General features: G+C 36.9%; 1 protein-coding gene across 1 annotated transcript in view; it reads right to left on the reverse strand.

Moving 5' to 3' along the window:
- Positions 1–24754, reverse strand: part of LOC124605528 — a 91272-nt gene that overhangs the window by 18919 nt on the left and 47599 nt on the right. The window contains exon 2 of the mRNA XM_047137274.1: positions 17815–18733. Within this exon, the coding sequence (XP_046993230.1) occupies positions 17815–18733 (919 nt within the window). The remainder of the gene's footprint in view (positions 1–17814; positions 18734–24754) is intronic.

Below are 24754 nucleotides of genomic sequence, written 5' to 3' on the forward strand. Positions count from 1 at the left end.
AACCAGTCATGGCGGGCCCCCATTCTGTGCCCTTGGAGGGGAATGGGGGCACAAGCTTGATTTACACTTGCTTTATCAGATACAATCATGGTAGTGATGTGAGAGACGATCTGTATCAAGGTAATGAGGGTACACCGAAAAACTTGACAGAGGACAAATTACAAACTGCTATTAAAGCCAAAATATTTGACCTTGATGTACCCATTGTGCTTGACACAGTTGCTATGACTAATTTGATGTCACAGTGATTCTTTCAAGAATTGAAGAAACATGGACGTATACCCACACTGCCAATGCAAAATTGCAAGGTACAAACTGCCGCTGGTCAGAAATTAAAAAGAGTCAAGATATAAGCCTTAATTCCCGTACAATTAGGAAACTTATCTGCATGATGCAATTTTTTAGTAGTACAGAAATTAATAGTTGATTGTTTAAGCAGTATGGATACATTTAGGACACACCAAGTATATATTGATATAGGAAAAGGCCAATGTCATTTCACTGCAAATAACCAATTATTTGTAATAGACCTAATCAGGGGAAGTACTAATAGATGTAAAACTGAAGTTACTCACGACTTTGAAGTTCAGTTGGTAAATCCCACAGTTATGTTTGTCAACACATACAATAACAAACAGTTGTCAGCAAAAGAAGTAAATGTCGACACAATAAGCACAACGGTAAGTCAATCCAAGTGCTTGTCTCAAGAACAGCAAGTGGGACTTGGGGAACTGATACTTGCTTATATACATGTATTTGAATAAAGACCAGGTATTACTGAGGTTTTAGTGTACAAAATGGAAGTGTATTCTCACGAAACCTTTTGTGCTACCTCATACCCTATACCATGGACGAAGAGGGAAGCAGTAAGGAAAGAGATTAACAGGATGCTTGAATGGGGCATAATACAAGCATCATTTTCCCCTTATAGTAGTCCTATCTTGGCCATGAGTAAGTCAGATGGCAAGGTGCACTTGGTCTTTGACACATGTAACATTAATAAGATTATTGTACCAGTCCAAACATGGCCAGGCAATTTAGAGGAACAGCTTATGAAATACTGTGATGCTAAATTTCTTCCTTTAATTGACCTCCAGTCTTCATATTGATAAATAAAACCACATGAAGAAAGTCGGTAGTATACCGCCTTCATATATGGAGCAGAAGCTTTGAATTTCAAGTATTACAATTTAGATTGAACATAAGTGCAGGTGTATTTCTCTCTGCACTTGATAGAGTGCTTGGGCCTGCTTTTGAGTAAGGTAAGAGTACACGTGGATGACCTTTTACTTGTTACACCCACTTGAATAGAACATTTAAGATTAATTGAAAAAGTATTGAGCTGCTTTTCTGAATATGGAGTAAAAGAAAATCTCCAGAAAATTAATTTCGGACAAGGAAAGGTAAATTTTTAGGACACACAATCTCTTTGGAAGGCATACTGCCAGTCCTAAAAAACTTGATGCCATTTGGAACTGCCGTGTTCCTCAGAACAAGAGATGATTAAAGGCATACTTAGGCAGTGTCATTTTTTCAGGAAGTTCATCCCTAACCAATTAGTGAATAGTGATGCTTTACTCAATCTTCTCCAGAAAAACAGACTTCAGTTATGGGACAAGCAATGTCAAACCCATTTCGAAAACATCAAGCAAGCCTTATTAAATGGTAATATTTTATCTCAACCAGACATGAAGAAAGATTTTTGTTTATGCACCGACATGTCTTCCACGGTCTGGGTGCATGCCTTTTTCAAATGACAGAAGAAGAGGGAAATCTCATCCCTTCGCCAGTCGCATCTTATCCAAAGCTGAACGTTCATATTCAGTCATGGAGTAGGAGAGTTTCACTATAATTTGATCCTTCAAAAAGTTTTAATATTTCATTTGTGATAAACATACAAAAGTACACTGTGAACACAGTCAGATAAGAATTATAAAAAGCCAAGCATGACATGTGTTACAGGTCAGAATATGTTAAGTTATTCACAGACTCCCTCAGAAAGATAAACTGGGACTTTGTTTATGAATATAACACAGATCAATCAACTGTTGAAACTCTATTTAATAATTTCCTTAAGACATATACTGACTTATGGTACTCTTGCTCACCAATGAAAAGAACCAGTACTAAACCAAATAGAAAAGGTAAAAAGCTTAAATGGTACACTGATGATGTTGCTAGTATCCGGGATAAGATGCTTTCACTGTACAAAACACATAAAAACAATGGAAAATTTGGGACAGAACAAAATGATACTTACTATAAAGACTATCTGAAATGTAAGCCAACCTTAACATTGCCAAACAACCTGCCTATAAAAGTTACATAGAAGAGCCCCAAACAAATGCAAGATCGTTTGGGATATTATAAAACAAGAACATACTTCTTCCCAAACACAAGACATTCTACTTGAGCCGGAAGAGCTCAATAAATATTTTACAACTACAATAAATGAATTAAAATCAAAAATTAAACAGTCAGACATACCAGCAATTGATATACTTGCTGATCAGCTACCTAAAGGGCATGAATGTCACTGGGGCCCTGTCATACCCACAGATATAATAAATATTGCTAGAAAATTTTCAAACACGAAAAGCATGGACTACTACTGGATATCTAATTACACAATAAAAAGAACAATATACCTCATTTACAATCCACATGTTTTTATTATGAATAAATGCCTAAAAGTTGGAATTTTCCCTGATCAGCTCAAAATTTCCAAAGTTCTACATATACAAAAAGGGGGAAAAACACCTCCCTGAAAATTACAGATCAATGTCTAATGTATCAATCTTTTCCAAAATATTTTAAGCAATTTTCCACAAACAGCTAAGCAACTGTTTTGAAAGTATGACCTCCTCTGTAATGCAAAGCACAGTTATCGACAAGGGAAAAAATACCACCTCTGCAGTCCTTGAAATAGTTAATCAGACATTAAATGTATTTGAAAATAAACAGCCTCACTTGAACTTTGTGATCTGAGAAAGACATTTGATTGTATCACCTTTGACATCCTACTAGCCAAACTAAAGTATTATGGTATAAATAATACACAGTTGGAAATAGTCAACTCTTATGTAAATAACAGGAGACAATCTTGTGTCAATTCAAAATAGACACACTTCCATGAATAGTGTCGCATCTGGCATACCTCAGGGTTCTGTCCTTGGTCCTTTCTTCTTCATTGTTGCAATTAATGATTTGCCATCTTATGTTGGGCCTGAGTGTGACGAAGCAAGCTGGGATAATTTTAATTCCCCTCTTGTTTTGCCATCTGCCTTCTTAAATTCGTTTTGTAACTTAACTATTTACCATTAGCATGCATGATTATAATCCGCACATTTTCAAAAAAGAGAAAGGTTGGCCCCCAGTTTTAAAGAATATAACACCAGATCTGATTTTGCTTAGTTTTATGAATGTAATTGATTTTCTAATTTATTTTGACTATTCCTAGTTAGTATCTCTTGTTATAGGCTAAAACCAGTAATTGTTTTGTAATTTAAAATCTGTTGTTGACATACAAATAAATATAATTTCTGTAATAATTGGAAACATTTGGAAGACAAAATGCTAGTAATCTTAAAGTATCTATTTGGCTCTCTATTCGAAAACATGTTAGCACAGCCACCCCTTAATTAATTCCAAAGTGATTAACAGTTTTGTCAAAAGTATTGTTTGTGTAATGATATTTGTTAATTTCATGATTTAAACAAATAATTCAGCCTAACTCTTGCAGTAGAAGAAACTGCTTAAAAGACGCAATTTTTCGATTTATTCTGTTAATTTAATGAGTTAAGTTTTAATTATAATTTCTCTAAATTTAACTTCAAACAATGTGTAGTTTCAGTACCTATTATTGGGAAGTTATATAATAATTTTTTGTCATGAGTCAGTCAGTCCACAGCAGAGTTTCAGACAAGAAACCTGTGTTGGTTAGAACAACAATACTTCAAAGTAACTGTGGAATAAGTGTTAAATAATTAGGCCGTGTGTAAAAACAATGACAGTGTCTGCTCCAAACTTACCTGATGTTCACCTGCAAACTATTATTGAGGCTTATGGAAAGTTAAGCAATAGTGCACTGGCCATATAAATGTGTATATTGGGGGGTTGTGAAAAGTGAAAGTAAAAGACAGTGAACACAACTATGCATTTGTCAGCTACATTATTTACAGTAGTCAGTGACCAAACTACAACCCCATATTTCAGCCAGTACGCCAACACTGAGGACTGGAACAAAGAAATGAAAGGAGGCGGAACCACTACACGTCAGTTATCTGCTATGCAGATGATACAACCTTAATCAGCACAAATCGAGATTTATCGAAGCTACACAGAAATCACAGGACACTCTCACCTTAACACTAAACTGGTTCTTGGCTAACAAACTTCTATGTTGACCAGAGAAAACTCAGCATCTGCAGTTGGGAATGGCTAAAAAGGTAGAACCAAAATTCGTATAACTGCTTGGGATACACATTGTTTCCAAACTTAACTGGCAACCCCATATCAACCATGTCTGCAAAAAGTTATCAACGGTGTCCTACCTCATCTGGAAACCGTCTGATCTAGTACGTAACAAATCTTAGAACATCTTACTTTGGACTTTTTCAGTCTCATATATCTTATGGGCTGTTACTATGAGAGGCCACTCATGTCATGACAGTGATCTACTACCGGTGCAGAAAAAGGTGCCACAAATAATGTGCAAGGTTGTTCCTAGGGAACACTACCATCCCTTATTCATCAAAATGAAAATAATGACAGTGATACAGAAACAAAGAGAGTATTGACATTCCTAGATATAGGGTGACAAAAACAGGCAACTCTCACAAAGTGAACTGTTTGAAATTACTTAACAAATTACCACATAATGCACTCAATATAACTTTCAATAATTTTAAAAGTAAACTGCACAAATGGTTAATATAAAATTCATACTACAGTCTTACAGAATTCTTGGATACTTGTAACATAGAAATTGAGTTTTAAGTCTATGATTGCAATACTGTGCAATTCATTAATGTGGCATAAATAATTTGTACTTGTACGGTAAACACTAACTAATATAGTAACTTCTTATGTATCTTGACATCATTATAAAGCCTATTTCACTACATGTGGTCATTGGCAAATAAAGAATCAGAATCTGAATCAGTCCCTATCATTTTTATTAACTTGTAAATTGCTACACCGACGGATAGACAGGTGGTGTATGTATCGTCAAGAATTCGATTTTGAAGTAGTATACATAAAAGGAAATCAAAACATAATAGCTGATGCTCTTTCTCAACTACCACAAGGCTTAGAGGAATTCAATGATCTGGTAGAGCAGCTATGTCGTCATATGTAAACACATGGAGCAATTACAGGAGGAAGACACACACTGGAGTAAGGTAAGAGCAAAACTTGCACATAACGGTGATGAAAAATTAAAAAGATTTTTCACCATTTACAAAGGTGTTCTGTTCCATAGGAACCCTCCTGAACTAGAAACGGCGTGTTTGCCAGAGGAATATGTGGATGATTTTATCTTACATACACACAATATTTGGGGCATTTTATAGCACTGCAAAATTTACTGATAAAATAGCTAAATATTGTTATTTCCCCAATCTTAGACGAAGAGTACTACAGGTGGTAACAAAGTGTATTGTTTGCCAGAAAGCAAAACATTCTAACATCTCCAAACAGATAGAACTTCATCCCATTGTGGCTAAGAAACCTCTAGAAATTGTATCATTAGATGTGGCTGGACCCTATCCCAGAGGTAAAGAGGGAGAAAAATATATAGCAGTCCTGCATGATATTTTCATAAAATATGTAAAACTGTAGGCTGTAGAAAAAGTTACAGGCAGTTAAATAATAAGATGAATTAAAGAGGATTATTTTGCACGAGTAGGAAAACCAGAAGTCGTGTTAACAGATAATGCCTCACATTTTGTTGGACATAAATCGAAAGAGTTTGTAGATTCCAACCAAATCAAAGACATTTTAGTGTTCAAATTTCATCCCGAAGCATCCCCCCACAGAAAGGGTGTTTAAGGAATCCAAGAGGTTTGTGAGGACCTATGTAACTTGTAAACATACTAAGTGCACTGAATATGTCACGCCTTTCTTACAAGTTGTTAACAACCTTCCAAAAACATCAACTGGATTTACACCAAATGAGCTGATGTTCAATTGCAAGCAAGTAGATGCATGGGAAAAACCTTTGCCCAAGATACTGGTATCATAATTATCGCTGGATGATAAAATATGACAAGGAGTAATCTACCTTGAAACCTGGGCTAAATGTAGGAAAGGAATTTACATTAGAAAGCTGAAATGTACAACACAGTTTTACATAAGACAAAAGGTATTACTTAGAACACATCCCAAATCCACAAAAATTGGAAAACTGAACTGTAAGTGGCAATTACTATACACCAGACCATACATAATTACTAAAATCTCCTACCCGGGAGCATACAGATCGGCACACACGAACACGGGTAAAGACAAGGGCCTTTACCCACACAAAGACTTGAGAACATTTATATACTGAAGAAGGGCTATATACCCTCTAAGTTGTACATATGTATAGCAATATTAGATTTAAGATGCTGGAAGATCATATTCCAAAATTTATGTTGTTAGTTGGTAAGGAAAATTTTTGTTTGTGTTGTTTTCCTTATATGTCAAACGTTTAAATGATAAGGTGAGTGGATGTAACAAGAAAGAATTTTACTTGTGTGTGTCTAGAGATGACGATACTTTAAACACAACACTTCGGCTTTCGCGTACCCCAGTTGTAAATGATTAAAAAAACTTGTGAAATTCACGGTAGCGCACAATACAATACATAACTCGCCGTGACATTAGGGGTAACAGAGTGATGCAGCACATGCGTATTGGGGAGCAAGCTAATCAACAGTGCATAGTGGGAATATCCGTGTTACTGATAAGTCGCATATATGTACAGTATTCAATAATCACTTTCTGAATATAGCAGGTGAACTAAATAGAAACCCAGTCCCAACAGGGAATCATACAGCGCTCTTAGAAAAAAGTGTTCCGAGACTGTTACCTGAAATGCTCATCCATGATACTGACAAGAGGGAGATTGAGTTAATAATTAAATCACTAAAGACCAAGAACTCTCATGGATATGACGGGGTATCTAGCAGAATACTGAAGTATTGTTCTATGTATGTTAGCCCAGTACTTAGCCAACCTGTAACTTTTCCTTTAGGAGTGGTCAGTTTCCTGACCGATTAAAGTACTCAGTAGTGAAGCCACTTTATAAAAAGGGAGACATTGATAATGTTGACAATTTTAGACCTATTTCTATACCATCGGTGTTTGCTAAAGTTATCGAGAAGGTTGTATATACAAGGTTACTGGAGCATTTAAATTCATATAATTTGCTGTCAAATGTACAGTTTGGTTTTAGAAATGGTTTAACAACTGAAAATGCTATATTCTCTTCTCTCTGTGAGGTTTTGGATGGATTAAATAAAAGGTTGCGAACGCTAGGTGTTTTCTTTGATTTAACGAAGACTTTTGACTGTGTTGACCACAAAGTATTACTGCAGAAGTTGGACCATTATGGAATAAGGGGAGTAGCTTACAATTGGTTCGCCTCTTACTTTAAGAACAGAAAGCAGAAGGTAATTCTCCACAATATTGAGAGTGGTAGTGATGTTCAGTCCCAATGGGGCACTGTTAAGTGGGGCGTTCCCCAAGGGTCGGTGCTGGGGCCACTGCTGTTTCTCATTTATATAAATGATATGCCTTCTAGTATTACAGGTGATTCAAAAATATTTCTGTTTGCTGATGACACCAGCTTGGTAGTGAAGGATCTTGTGTGTAATATTGAAACAGTATCAAATAATGTAGTTCATGAAATAAGTTCGCGGCTTGTGGAAAATAATTTGATGCTAAATCACAGTAAGACTCAGTTTTTACAGTTTCTAACTCACAATTCAACAAGAACCGTTATTTTGATCAGACAGAATGGGCATATTATAAGCAAGACGGAACAGTTCAAGTTCCTAGGCGTTCGGATAGATAGTAAGCTGTTGTGGAAACCCCATGTCCAGGATCTTGTTCAGAAACTAAATGCTGCTTTGTTCACCATTAGAACAGTACCTGAAATAAGTGACACTTTCAACACGAAAAGTAGTCTACTTCGCATATTTTCATACGCTTATGTCGCATGGTATTATTTTTTGGGGTAATTCTTCTGATTCAGAAAGGGTATTTTTGGCTCAAAAACGGGCTGTTCGAGCTATATGTGGTGTAAGTTCGAGAACCTCTTGTCGACCCCTATTCAATAGTCTGGGAATTCTGACATTGCCCTCACAGTATATATTTTCTTTAATGTCATTTGTTGTTAGCAATATTAGCCTATTCCCAAGAGTTAGCAGCTTTCACTCAGTTAATACTAGGCAGAAATCCAATCTGCATGTGAAATGCACTTCCTTGACTCTTGTGCAGAAAGGAGTGCAGTATTTTGCTGCATCCATTTTCAATAAGCTACCACAACAACTCAAAAATCTTAGCAGCAGCCCAAACTCTTTTAAGTCGAAACTGAAGAGTTTCCTCATGGCTCACTCCTTCTATTCTGTCGAGGAGCTCCTGGAAGAGCTAAAAAATTAAGCAAATTCCAGTGTTACATTGTTGATTTTCTTTATTTAAACTTACGACTTGTCACCTGAATATGTTTGTTTATATTTCATTTTATCTGTTTCTAATATCATGTTATAATTTCATGTATTGACTCGTTCCATGACCATGGAGACTTCTCCTTAATTTGGTCCCACGGAACAATAAATAAACAAATAAAACCGCAAGCGCGTGCGCACCAGATAGACACAGCTAAAAGTGTTGGAGCACCCAAAACACACAAACCCTAAGAGCTACAGCCTGCAATAGCATTTTTAAAGCCTCTTGCATAAACAGGGACATAGAAAATTAATGGAGAGTCTATACTACAACTATGTCTCTCTACACAATAAAGACAGAGATAAACTAAGGGATTATATACATGGAAAGGGATCCTAAACTATGAGATTTTTACTGAATTTATGCTACTATATACATTATATCTAAATACTTTAAAATTTAAGTATTGAAAGTACATGCACTAATTATAATTGAAAGACCAGAAAACTCTTGCTGCAGGTAAACAAGTGGCAAACTGAATAAGAGGTTGCATCACGCTTATGATACACTTTATCTTTCAGATTTATAAGGTAAGTAGAGCCGCACACATGACATTAAATGAGTTTGTGAAAGCACGACTGCACACTGAAGTAAATAATATATGGTTGAATATAAGAAAGAGGTATTAGTGACCATTGGGCCACTTTACACCTATCTATGAAAACTTAGTTTTATGTTAGTATTAAGTTTTTTCTTCCAGGGAACCTTGCATCGACACATCCTAAAGTGCAGAAAGATAAATGCCTGCTGAGTGTTAAGTACCAAATAAACATAAGAAAGGACTGCAGCACAAGTAAATATAGTTGTAAGGTTATGTTATGTATGGATGTGATAATGTGAAAATATGTGTAGAAGAAAACAGTTGCAGTACATCACATGTCACGATGCTGAACTAAGATTGAACACTACCAAATAATTAAGGGGTCAAAACCAGACTAATGTGAACGTCGACCGACCGTGAAAGCATCAAACATCTGATGTACTTTGAAATATTTATACATGTTGTTACTCGTATAAACACTGTTTTATGCTCACTGTACATAACATATAGTATTCATGATACAACTCTGTATACCTCAGCATATGAAATTGTTCATCCTTTACACAATGAACATAACAAGTAAATATTGAGCTGCACTTTAAACACTGAATAAGTATTCAATACATTTGGTATCGTCAGGTTCGCGTTGTGTTTATAAACAACAAACTAATTTGTTCTTGGGGACACAGTTGAGACCAGCAACGAGATGGAACTGAGCACATAAATGACTTTCCATGAAACTCCTTCAACCTTGTAGTGTGTAGAACCTTTCTGGAGGATGCTAGACAGGCGAGGCCATGCGTAGTTACTTGAGCTGCGCATAGAATCTATTGTAGCAACAATTGTTTACTTCTTTAATTCTTTGAAATTGATAAATGTGGTCTGACAAGAGGTCACTGTAAACTGAAATGAAAAGTATGTCAGTTTATGCCATAAAAGATAACAGAATCTATTATTGTATGAATGTTATGTAAAGAGTATAAAACCAAATGAGAGTAAAAAGTATACTCATATAATTGGAACTGAACAATGTAATGAAATTATAATTTAACAGAATGTACTAAAACAAAACAACAATCAGATTATAATGTATACAGGGTGGTCCACTGATGGTGACTGGGCCAAATATCTCACGAAATAAGCGTCAAACGAAAAAACTATAAAGAACGAAACTAGTCTAGCTTGAAGGGGGAAACCAGATGGCGCTATGGTTGGCCCGCTAGATGGCACTGCCATAGGTCAAGCAGATATCAACTGCGTTTTTTTAAATAGGAACCCCCATTTTTTATTACACATTCGAGTAGTACGTAAAGAAATATGAATGTTTTAGTTGGCCCACTTTTTTCACTTTATGATAGACGGCGCTGTAATAGTCATAAACATATGGCTCACAATTTTACATGAACAGTTGGTAACAGGTAGGTTTTTTAAATTAAAATACACAACATTGGTAAGTTTGAACATTTTGTTTCGGTAGTTCCAATGTGATACATGTACCTTTGTGACCTTATCATTTCTGAGAATGCATGCTGTTACAGCGTGATTACCTGTAAATACCACATTAATGCAATAAATGCTCAAAATGATGTCCGTCAACCTCAATGCGTTTGGCAATACATGTAACGACATTCCTCTCAACAGCAAGTAGTTCGCCTTCCGTAATGTTCGCACATGAATTGACAATGCACTGACGCATGTTGTCAGGCATTGTCAGTGGATCACCATAGCAAATATCCTTCAACTTTCCCCACAGAAAGAAATTCAGGGACGTCAGATCCGGTGAACGTGCGGTGCTTCGATGACCAATCCACCTGTCATGAAATACGCTATTCAATACCGCTTCAACCGCACGCGAGCTATGTTTAGGACATCCATCATGTTTGAAGTACATCGCCATTCTGTCATGCAGTGAAACATCTTGTAGTAACATCAGTAGAACATTACATAGTAAATCAGAATACATTGCACCATTTAGATTGCCATCGATAAAATGAGGGCCAATTACCCTTCCTCCCATAATGCCGCTCCATTCATTAACCCGCCAAGGTCACTGATGTTCCACTTGTCGCAGCCATCGTGGATTTTCCATTGCCCAATAGTGTACATTATGCCGGTTTACGTTACCGCTGTTGGTGAATGACGCTTCGTCGCTAAACAGAACGCGTGCAAAAAATCTGTCATCGTCCCATAATTTCTCTTCTGCCCAGTGGCAGAACTGTACACGACGTTCAAAGATGTCGCCATGCAATTCCTGGTGCGTAGAAATATGGTACGGGTGCAATCAATGTTAATGTAGCATTCTCAACACCGACGTTTTTGAGATTCCAGATTCTAGCGCAATTTGTCTGCTAATGATGCGCGGATTAGCTGCGGCAGCAGCTAAAACACCTACTTGGCCATCATCATTTGTTGCAGGTCTTGGTTGATGTTTCACATGTGGCTGAACACTTCCTGTTTCCTTAAATAACATAACTATCTGGCGAACAGTCCGGACACTTGAATGATGTCGTCCAGGATACCGAGCAGCATACATAGCACACACCCGTTGGGCATTTTGATCACAATAGCCATACATCAACACGATATCGACCTTTTCCGCAGTTGGTAAACGGTCCATTTTAACATGGGTAATGTATCACGGGTCAAATACCGTCCGCACTGGCGGAATGTTACGTGATACCACGTACTCATACGTTTGTGACTATTACAGTGCCATCTATCACAAAGCGAAAAAAGCAGTCCAACTAAAACATTCATATTTCTTTATGTACTACACTAATATGTAATTAAAAAATGGGGAGTCCTATTTTAAAAAAACGCAAACAGATCTGTTTGACCTATGGCAGCACCATCTAGCGGGGCAACCACAGCGCCATCTGGTTTCCCCCTTCAGGCTAGACGAGTTTCGTCCTTTGTAGTTTTTTCGTTTGATGCTTATTTCGTGAGATATTTGGCCTGGTCACTATCAATGGACCACCCTGTATAAGTAATGATAATGGCATGTCAGCAAATGAATAGAATAAGTTTATTTTTATAGTTGTATTTGTATTTTTTGTTAAGAGTATATTATGATTTGGAAAGGACACTACAGAAATTTTGTGTAATGCAACAGTACGAAAGCCGCTTAAAAAAAAGTGTGCGTGTGAGATATGTGGGTGTGCACGTGATAACTAAGCATGACAATACTTAGTGTAACATGAATTTTCTATGTTCGACAATGCCGTACAAGCAGTGAGGAACTTACTTTGTCGACAGAGGCCAGATGTATAGCTGGTGTCGCCACTGAATAAGTGAGAGCGACAAGGTGAAATAAATTCCTCGGGTTGCTGATATGGAAACCAGTTTTCACCGTATCGAAGATTTCACAAAGGATCATGCCGCTGAGCAAGAGCTTCACGAATTTGTGCAGTGGAGGCTACTGTGAATGCACGACATGGAGACACTGACTTTGTATTAAACATGTGAAAGCGAGCTGGGACGGTAATGGACATAGAGCTGCGCACACATGCTCCGCAAGCTTAACACTGGGCAGATACTGACTGACAATAATGAGACTACACAGTTACAGCAAGCAGTTTGTTATGAAAGAAAACTTACTTATGTATGTATGTATGTATGTATGTATGTATATATGTATGTATGTACGTGTAGGTATGTACGTATATGTTAAGGAAAGCTGACATGTATGTATAAATTGATAACTATACAGGATAACTCCAATGGCTGAAAAATAAAGGCTATGCCCATACCGGCCAGAGCTATCAACCCATAGAAAAGTGAAAGAAGCCCAGACACTGTGCACCTCCATATGACGTCAGTGCACAGTGCGGGCAGGGGGGGGGTAATTGTAATGCATCTTTATTATTATTATTATTATTACTATTATTATTACTATTAATATTATTTATCTCGTTCTTTTCTTTTTATACATATAAGATATATGTAAAATAATAAGTTATTCTGTACCAGGGATACTAATGGGTCACAAACAAAACAAATAGAGATACGTTCTTCAATTGATTAATTTCTATATATTCACCTATATGTCTCTATAAGTGATAGCAGGAGAAGTATTACAAATTCTGCTGTATTAATATTGTTCAAAAATGTGTATGCTAACCAGACATTAAAGAAGTGTTATAAAAGTTATTAGCGAGACAGTTCATTTATAACCGCATCTGTTCATCATTCCGCCCACACCGAGAATCCTGCATCAAGAGGATCGAAGCAAACAAGAATTTGTGTGAGAAGACAGCAGGCGATCCAGAACCAGTATTGTCATATGAAGTTCCATGCACAATGGCAGTAACAAGAAAAAGAAGTACGTAAATTTAAATGCTGACTATATGTATTGTATATTGAAGGTCTGTTGATATTACTGCCAGTTAAAGTTCACTCAGGATGTGTGTACTTTCCAATTTCTTTCAATTATTCTTTCAAATTTTTTTACTTGTTCAAGCAACAATTATTTAATCAGTTTCATTATATATTATATTTTATCCCCGCATCCCTATTCTTGCCACTAGTCAGAGCAAAGACTGCTCCACACTATGAGGTGTGGAATTCGTTCGGTCTGGAGTAGAGATGGTGGTGTACGGTGAATGCCACAGCTCGTCAGGAGACAATAAAGAATTTACCCATGAACTCAATGACCAGAGGTTCAGTATAGGATGTAGCATAAACAGGTTGGCCATTCACATCTTGGTGTCCTGAGAATGTGATGATTGTGCAATGTTCAGTTATAGCCTGGGGAAATCAACATGCCAGAGCAGCCCTTGAGAGTGGACTCACAAGGTGCGATGTGCATCAGATGTTGCATTAAGAATCAGACTTTTGAGAATTGAAACCCCATTATGTCCAGCAGCTGACACCAGAAGATTGTTATCACAGAATAGAGTATGGGGAGTTGATTTTGGACTGGCACAGAGATTGGCCTCAATTGTTTCACAACATTCTGTGGAGTGATGAGGCCATTTTCTATGTGGGAGGTTTCATGAATCGGGACAACTACCATTAATGAACAGGATCCTGGAGTTAAGGTAAAAAAGATCCATTCTCATCAAAAAGTGCCCCTGTGGTGTGGAATAACAGCTACAAATGTCATCGGCCCATATCTCCTACATGACGCAATGAATGGGGAACACTACCTTCAAATGATGATGGTCGAAGTAGAGAGGATATAAAACGTAGCTGGCAATGGCAAGGAAAGCGTTTCTGAAGAAGAGAAATTTGTTAACATCCAGTATTGATTTAAGTGTCAGGAACTCATTTCTGAAAGTATTTGTATGGAGTGTAGACATGTATGGAAGTGAAACATGGACGATAAATAGTTTGGACAAGAAGACAATAGAAGCTTTCGAAATGTGGTGCTACAGAAGAATGCTGAAGATTAGATGGGTAGATCACATAACTAATGAGGAAGTATTGAATAGGATTGGGGAGAAGAGAAGTTTGTGGCACAACTTGACCAGAAGAAGGGATTGGTTGGTAGGACACGTTCTGAGGCATCAAGGGTTCACCAATTTAGTATTGGAGGGCAGCGTGGAGGGTAAAAATCGTAGAGGGAGACCAAGAGATGAATACACTAAGCAGATTCAGAAGGATGTAGGTTGCAGTAGGTACTGGGAGATGAAAAAGCTTGCACAGGATAGAGTAGCATGGAGAGCTGCATCAAACCAGTCTCAGGACTGAAGACCACAACAACAACAACCTTCAAATGCTTCAGGGTTATGTTTGACCCACAGTTCTGGATACCAAAGACATTATCTTCAAGCAAGACTTGCAATTTGCAAGTGATGTGCAGAACTAGTTGGATGAGAAGTTTCCAGGACATTGGCTGGGGAGATGTGGACCTCAAGAGAGACCTGCAAGAAGCCCAGACCTGACATCCTGTGACCTTTTTTTATGGAGATGGCAGAAGAGGTGGCGTACCAGATGAAACCTTGCCCACGGGATGAACTGGAAGCAGAGATTCTGGAAGTTCTTACCAACATCCCACACAACTTCCTCAGGAAAGGTGTGGATTCCATTCCAGGTCGTTTGAGGACACTGGTCAACATCACAGGTGGCTACATCAAAATTTAATGGACTCTAAACATATGCAAACATATTCCCATAAAACTGAGTACATACTGTATTAATTTCAAATAAATAACTGTGCAAAGATAAAAGTTATACATAAGTTTCAATACACAGTTATTTCCCGCCCACCTTGTAGAACTGGAACTATACAGGACTAAAGTGCACGCCTGTAGCAGGAAGTGGTTTCAACTTAATTAAGCAGTTACAGAAGGTACTAATAAAACTTACTAGAGATGGCTAGGAAGTCATACTGTGTGGAGATTTAAATACTGATTTCATCTCAGATGCTACCGACTGAGGAGACATAGTGTTGCTGATGCCCAGCCTTTTTGTGTTCCCCATATGAACATTGCCAACAAGAACAGGACAGAGTAACAGTGACTGATTATTTATGTTTAAATTCACCTGTCTTTCCACAAACAAATGTGAGCCACATAGTACATAATTTGCTCGCCCATGGTGATCGAGTGACAGCAATATAACACCACCATCAATCTGGTATTTGCCAACTGCCTTTGCTTTTGAAATAGGAGTATCTTGATCCTATACAACTGATTCAATTACGACATACTCTTAGTAAGGCATTTTATAAATAGCATCAGCTAGAGGTTTGCTCCAACTTCTACGAACGAGTAAAGAACAACCTTTTCCAAAACTTGTAACCATTGTCTGATAATTATTATGAGTAGATTCAATGGACAGGGATGATTACAAGTGGGTACACTGCTTTTTCAAACTTGTGTCATACGAAATCCCTCGATGTATATACCTTCCCTAGTAGTGTAACTAACCTCTTACAGATTTTATTCAATGAAAATAATCAGTGTGTGAAAATATAACGTGGATCGATAACAAATCTACTCTCAAGGCAGCTGCAGATATGGAAATGCGCAAGCTTTCTGAGACAGCAGCTCCTTTTTCAAGCAGAAGGGTTAAAGGGAAAGGAAGAGCCTGCCACCACTTGGTGAGTGAATTTTGTATCTATTACAGATTTTGTTAGTTTGGTTAGTAGGCTCACGACAGTAGTGAAGAAGACCCTGGATTTGCCTAGACAGAGTCTCTTATATCTCAGCAATGTTGATACAGTTGGATAGATGTGTTGCATAGGTGTTCCAGGAGCTTGTGCACAAACAAATGTCACATCAACCGTGCACTAATTCCTTTGATCCTTTGTGTACAGAAAATATACACTTTCACAAAAAAAGAGACATAGAATAAGGGAATTATCCAAATGGAATGGAAATTGGTATATGTGCTGTACATGTACAGACAAACAAATGATTACAGTTTTAGAAAAATTGGATTATTTATTCTGTCCAAGTTGTGAGTTAGATTATCAAAATCTAGAGATGGTTGGAGGGCCCTGCAAATAATGCTCCAAACATTCTCAGTTAGGGAGAAATCTGGCCATCTTGCTGGCCAAGGTAGGGCTTGGCAAGCACGGAGACAAGCAGTAAAAACTCTCACCATGTGGAAGTGGGTATTATCTTGCCAAATTTAACCCCAGGCTGGCTTGCCATGAAGGACAACAAAACGGGGTGTAGAATATTGTCAACTTACCACAGTGCTGTAAGTGTGCCACAGAAGACAACCAAACAGGTCCTGCTCTGAAAAGAAATGGCACACCCCAGACCATCATGACTGGTTGTCCGGCCATATGGCAGGAAACAGTCACATTAGTATCCCACTGCAGTCCACGGCGTCTCGAAAAACATCTTTAGCCTGCAATCTCATTGACTGGAGTAAAATCGCCTTTAGTGTTGAGTCCCACTTCAAACTGAGCCATTACGATGAGACTTGTCCAGAGACACCTGAGACAGCAGTGCCTCCAATTAGCCCTGCACACACTGCTAGACAGCACTCTTCTCCCCCACCCATACCCTGCCATCCCTTCCCCTTCCCCAGTCCCTCCTCATGTAACGGTTGCACTCTGGTCTGAGCTGCCAGAGGCGACAGTTGTGTATTTGAAGTGTAATTGCTTAAGTGAATGATTCTGCACACGCGTGTTGTAACAGTTTTTTTGTTATGTCTGTCAGCAGCTCAACGTGTCATCTTTATGGTGAGTGGCAATCCATCCTTTTCCTTACACTGTTGACACTCCAACCTGGAGTCTCCATTATCAATTGCTAGTGTGGAAAACTATTTTGTGCTTCTAGTAAGATGCTGTATTATGCATCTTATTCAAAATAACTGAATTCTCAAAGCTACATGGCAAAGCTGCCACCACTGTACAGAATTTTAGTGGTCTCCTGAACCTGCAAAGTATTAAACATCTTGCAGTATGGTGTATTAAATGCTGCATCTGCAATTCTTCAATCGCTACAACAGCAACAAAACAAACAAACAAACAAAACTATTTTTCCATTAATCTTGTCTTTTTAAAATTCTTAAACTATAATAATTGAATATAAATACTATTTCAAACACTAAAATGATATATTAAGTTGTTTTACATTACCATAAATGTATAAACTTACCAGCTCTGAAAACAATTTCAGAAATGCCGCTGAAGCAGCAGCATTCTGTGCAGCAGCTGGATGATCCCTCTTCTCTTCTATATTGTGCAAGAAACTATAATGTAACCCGAAGTTACGAACCAGTTCTGAGGAAGTGGAGCAAATGTTCAATTTCTCTACAGCTTCCTCTAAGGTCAAATACATTGGTTTCACTTTGTTGTTTTCTAGTTTATCACCAACTGTGTTCAATTCTTTCAATTTCCCATTCTCTGTCTGTCTATTTCCATGTTTCTCATTTATATATTTTCTAGTACTCTCACTTTTCACACCTGTCAAACTTTCACTGATCTTTTCCTTTACTTGAGAATTTCTGGCTGTTATATTAATACTATTTGCATTTTGCAATTGTTTTGAATATGTTGTCGGTTTTAATGTTGAATAATCACTCTGATAAGTTGTCCTTGGTACTAATGGATTTTGTCTGAATTTCACAAGCATTTTCTTTCTTAAAGGATCTTTTGATTCAGATGCTGATGGCGACAAATTTTCAGTCATTCTGTCTTTCTCTTGAATGCCTTTGTGCAACATGTTTGAATTCCCAGTTGATGAAGTAAATTCTTTTGACTGTGAGTGTATTGAAACACTTTTTTTACCTATTGTCTCCCCTTGCGTTGACTTGAGGCAAGCACTGCTTCTACCAACTACATTTTTTGTTTTGTTCTTAGTTTTCTTTGATGAATTACATGTTTCCTCGACTCTCTGGCCTTCTTTGATTCCATCATTCTTATCTGAGCACTCTGAATAAACGGCTGCATCCAATTTAATACTTTGAGGTGGATTCCAGTTGTGCAACAGCTGATTCACTTCTCCACGGCTATAGGAAAGTCTCTGCCTTGCATCAGAGGTCCATGTGACAGCTTCTTCTAGGAAATGTATTAACCTAGATATAGAAATATATTTTATTAGTACTTGTCTTTATAGAGATTAACCAAAACCAAAAATATGGAAAATTTCATGAATTATTATTCTGACTTCCTCCTAATGCCAACTGAGAAGAACTATCTAATTCTTTTGATTTCCCATGTTATTGGCTCTGTACAGGTTCGGTTTCATTTACACAGCACAAATTGTACAGTTGATACTGGCCAAATCAAAGAAAATTTGCAATAATACATAGAATTAGCAAATAGTAAGCAAATTAAAATTAGGTACCTATTCTTAAAATTTAATTTTTAAGTAACTTTTTTTGTTGCATATCCAGAAATTCTTTTAGGCCCTACAGCATAGAAACATTGCATTTTGTTTAATTTTCAATACTGGATATGTAGCAATTTTTATTTCTTCTGGTATATTATTCTGTAGCATTACATCAATGTTAATTACACTCCTCTGATAGGCTGTTGTTCTGTGATATTTTTTATGTATATTTGATTTCCCTCCAGTACAATAGTAGTGTACGTTTTTGTTCTGTAGAGGGTAGCTTGTTTTCAAGAGGTAGCCTCTAGTGAACAAGATAATTTCATAAACTAATAATAATCTTGGAACATTCAGAACACCAAGCTCAGTAAAATAATATTTACAGGGCTCCATCTTTTTAAAATCATAAATTATTCTTAGAGGTTTTTTTTTTTTTTTTTTTTGCATTCTAAAAACCTTTATACTGTGAGTTGAATGTCCCAAGAAAATGATCCCATGTCAAAGCAGTGAGTGGAACTGCACATAGTATGCCAGCAGTAATGTTGTTTTGCTTGTTGTTGACTTTAATATTCTTAGACCATAGCACATTGCACACAGATGAGAGTTTCCTAGACAAGTTATTTTATGTGTGCCTCACTTTAAATCTTGCTGAACCCACAGACCCCAAAATTTTGTGACACATTTTCTAGGCAACAGACAGTTGATTAGATGGAGGAAATAAACTAAAGTTGACACACAGCTTTTTTAGTATTTATAATGAGTTTGTTTCTGACGAACCACTCAAAGTCTTTTCATAGAACTTTCTGCTATTGACTGCTATTGACTGATCCTTTACAGTTTACTTGAATGAGGTCTTCGGCTAGTGAAATGAAGTATTCATTGAATTTTGTCATGACTAATTTTAGGTCTGTGACTTTTGAGCACTCTGGTGTTAATGATACATTCTCTTTTTTTGGTATTGAGCTAGAAGTTTCTTTCTTCATAACACTGTACATGGATCTTATTGTTAGATATTCCACATAATTTTTCCTCTCTGACTACTTTACCATAGATTTTTAGGCTTAGAATAATCTTCAAATTCTTGGGTAACTATATTTTTTACAACAATACTGCAGAAATCTGTTTCTTTCACTGGAAATTTTTATGCCTTTAGTTACTCATTGCCTATTGTTGTTAGGTTTTACAGTTTGTACATCTTTTAGGAATGATGCATTAAAATAGTAAAGAAAGACATTCTGAAAACACATGAATATTCTATCAGCATTGTTCTGAATGGAGATGCTTTCCTAATTTTTCTTAGCCAGCAAGGCATTAAAAATTATATCATCATCTTGAGAAGAGTGTGATGCACTTGCCCCAGTGTTCCCAGTCTTCAAATACACACTGGAAACCATTTTTTGAGAGGTCCTTCAAAATCGCTTCCTCAGCCTTCACCACTGCTTCTGATGATTGATAATGCCTCCCACAAAGACATGTCTTCATGTTAGGGAATAGAAAAAAGTCACATGTGGCTAAATCCGGACTGTAGGGAGGGTGAGGGATGCACTTCACATTGATTTTTGCAAGATATTCAGCAACAACATTGATAATATGCAGCCACGCATTATCGTGGTGCAGCATCCAGCCTGCTTCATGGAAATGTGGTCTTTTGCATCTGATATGGACTTGCGATGTTTTCAGGACATCCCTGTAGTACTGTCCAGTTACTGATGTATGTGCAGGTACAAGAAGCTAATAAACTTATCCATGGACATGTATGGATGGACATCAGGTGCATGTTGAGCTGTCGAGCTGTACAGCAAACAGATTTCTGCAGACACCTTGTGAAGTTATGCCAGATGCGTTCGACCCGTCTGTCAGATACTCGGGGATGGCCAGGCGATTTTCCTTTACACAAACAACCTGTTTCTCGGAACTGCTCATGCCATCATCTAACATTCTGTGCTGTAGGGGGATCCACACCCTACCTAGTACGAAAGTCGTGGTGAACAATTATTACTGATCTGCGCTGTGCAAACGTAGTACACAAAATGCTTTCTGTTGCCCCAACACCATTTTTACCAGAACTGAAGAGAGCACACAATGCTGCTACCTAGTGGGAACCACATGAAACTCGAGAGTTTGCTCTTTCTGACAGAACATTGTTCATGCACATATCTCAACTAACATAACAGTTATGATGTTTTGAAATTGGATGATTCTTTTTGTAGCCTGTTACCTATAGTTTAATCATAGGTTGTGCTCATTTTAATTCTTAATATAATCAATCAACTTTTTTCCTATAAATTGGCATCTAATGATACAAAACACACCATTAAAACTAAACCAATACTACTTCCCATCACCATAACTTTTTCTACTATTACTGAGATATTGAAGACAAAAGTCTTGAGGAAACAGCATTGGATTAATGTGGCCAGTATGTCTATTATTATTTCTTTCTTTTCTCAGACGTTACGTCTGGTCAAAAATGGAAAGTGACGCGGACCTTGATCAAGCGTGACTTCCTTTTAACTGTACGGTATATGTTATATTGCATTTAGGAACTTTCGGGTAATTGAACATGTATCAATAATTACGGATTTCTGTAGTTGTATATATAAGTTTGGATGTAGCTGTATTGCATTGATGTACTGGTGGATATTGTGTGGTATGACTCCTGTAGTTGATAGTATAATTGGTATAATGTCAACTTTATCTTGATGCCACATGTCCTTGACTTCCTCAGCCAGTTGGATGTATTTTTCACTTTTTTCTCCCGTTTTCTTTTGTATATTTGTTGTATTGGGTATGGATATTTCGATTAGTTGTGTTAATTTCTTCTTTTTATTGGTGAGTATGATGTCAGGTTTGTTATGTGGTGGTGTTTTATCTGTTATAATGGTTCTGTTCCAGTATAATTTGTATTCATCATTCTCCAGTACATTTTGTGGTTCATACTTGTATGTGGGAACGTGTTGTTTTATAAGTTTATGTTGTAAGGCAAGCTGTTGATGTATTATTTTTGCTACATTGTCATGTCTTCTGGGGTATTCTGTATTTGCTAGTATTGTACATCCACTTGTGATGTGATCTACTGTTTCTATTTGTTGTTTGCGAAGTCTGCATTTATCTGTTGTGGTATTGGGACCTTTAATAATATGCTTACTGTAATATCTGGTGTTTATTGTTTGATCCTGTATTGCAATCATGAATCCTTCCGTCTCACTGTATATATTGCCTTTTCTTAGCCATGTGTTGGATGCGTCTTGATCGATGTGTGGCTGTGTTAGATGATACGGGTGCTTGCCATGTAGTGTTTTCTTTTTCCAATTTACTTTCTTCGTATCTGTTGATGTTATGTGATCTAAAGGATTGTAGAAGTGGTTATGAAATTGCAGTGGTGTAGCCGATGTATTTATATGAGTGATTGCTTTGTGTATTTTGCTAGTTTCTGCTCGTTCTATAAAGAATTTTCTTAAATTGTCTACCTGTCCATAATGTATGTTTTTTATGTCGATAAATCCCCTTCCTCCTTCCTTTCTGCTTAATGTGAATCTTTCAGTTGGTGAATGTATGTGATGTATTCTATATTTGTGGCATTGTGATCGTGTAAGTGTATTGAGTGCTTCTAGGTCTGTGTTACTCCATTTCACTACTCCAAATGAGTAGGTCAATATTGGTATAGCATAAGTATTTATAGCTTTTGTCTTGTTTCTTGCTGTCAATTCTGTTTCCAGTATTTTTGTTAGTCTTTGTCTATATTTTTCTTTTAGTTCTTCTTTAATATTTGTATTATCTATTCCTATTTTTTGTCTGTACCCTAGATATTTATAGGCATCTGTTTTTTTTCCATCACTTCTATGCAGTCGCTGTGGTTATCCAATATGTAATCTTCTTGTTTAGTGTGTTTTCCCTTGACTATGCTATTTTTCTGACATTTGTCTGTTCCAAAAGCCATATTTATATCATTGCTGAATACTTCTGTTATCTTTAGTAATTGGTTGAGTTGTTGATTTGTTGCTGCCAGTAGTTTTAGATCATCCATGTATAGCAGATGTGTGATTTTGTGTGGGTATGTTCCAGTAATATTGTATCCATAATTTGTATTATTTAGCATGTTGGATAGTGGGTTCAGAGCAAGGCAGAACCAGAAAGGACTTAACGAGTCTCCTTGGTATATTCCACACTTAATCTGTATTGGCTGTGATGTGATATTATTTGAATTTGTTTGGATATTAAGTGTGGTTTTCCAATTTTTCATTACTATGTTTAGGAACTGTATCAATTTAGGATCTACTTTGTATATTTCCAATATTTGTAGTAACCATGAGTGGGGTACACTATCAAAAGCTTTTTGGTAATCAATGTATGCATAGTGTAGCGACCTTTGTTTAGTTTTAGCTTGATATGTCACCTCTGCATCTATTATCAGTTGCTCTTTACATCCTCGTGCTCCTTTGCAACAGCCTTTTTGTTCTTCATTTATAATTTTGTTCTGTGTTGTATGTGTCATTAATTTCTGTGTAATGACTGAAGTTAATATTTTGTATATTGTTGGTAGGCATGTTATGGGGCGATATTTAGCTGGGTTTGCTGTGTCTGCTTGATCTTTAGGTTTCAGATAAGTTATTCCATGTGTAAGTGTATCAGGGAATGTGTATGGGTCTGCAATGTAACTGTTAAATAATTTAGTTAGATGTGAATGTGTTGAGGTGAATTTCTTTAGCCAGAAATTTGCTATTTTATCTTTTCCAGGGGCTTTCCAATTGCGAGTAGAATTAATTGCTTGGGTGACTTCATGTTGCAAAATTATCACTTCAGGCATTTGTGGTATCATCTTGTATGTGTCTGTTTCTGCTTGTATCCACCGTGCATGCCTGTTATGTTGTACCGGGTTTGACCATATGTTGCTCCAGAAGTGTTCCATGTCTGTTATGTTTGGTGGATTGTCTATTTTAATGTGTGTGTTATCTATTGTCTGGTAAAATTTCTTTTGGTTTGTGTTGAATGTTTGGTTTTGTTTCCTTCTATTTTCACTTTTTTTGTATCTTCTAAGTCGTTTGGCCAATGCTTGTAATTTCTGCTTCTTTTCATCTAATTGCTCTATCACTTCTTGTTGTGAGATTTTACCTAACCTTTTTCGTTTTTTTTCTGACATTTCATTTCTTATAAATTGTGTTAGCCGTCCAATGTCTTTTCTCAGTTTTTCTATTCTGATCTGTAGCCTGTGTTGCCATGCTGGTTTTGTGGGTTTCTTCTGTGTGTTGGTTGGTTCTGATCTCTGCCTAGTGTGTATATTTAGTGTAGTGAGTGCTCCTATATAAACCAGTAGTTGTAACTCTTCCACAGTTGTGTTTTCATTTATTTTGTTGTGTATGATTGTGTTGATAGTTTTTATTGTTGTTTCGACTTGTGGGTTATTTGGCGATCTATGCAAGACTGGTCTAATGTCTGTATTTGTGTCTTTGTATTCTATATATGTCAGCTGAAATTTTTCTTCTATATCTAACATGTGTGTCACTTCGTGTTCTATTTGTGCTTGTTCTGGTGGCTGTCTTAAGATTTCGTTTTCCTCTGACTGTATAATTGATGCGTGTTGTTCTTTGTTTGTTTGCTCTGGGATGTTTGAGTCCATTACTGTATTTTCTTCTTCTTCTGATTGCACATTATTTTGTTCCAGTATTTGTTGTACTTGTTGTTTGATGTTTTCTAATTTTGACTGGGGTATCCTGTTATTTTTGATTATTACACGGATCTGATCAGCTAGTCGTTGTTCCGTTAA

Source organism: Schistocerca americana, chromosome 3 (genome assembly GCF_021461395.2).
Source record: "Schistocerca americana isolate TAMUIC-IGC-003095 chromosome 3, iqSchAmer2.1, whole genome shotgun sequence".
Lineage (NCBI taxonomy): Eukaryota > Metazoa > Arthropoda > Insecta > Orthoptera > Acrididae > Schistocerca > Schistocerca americana.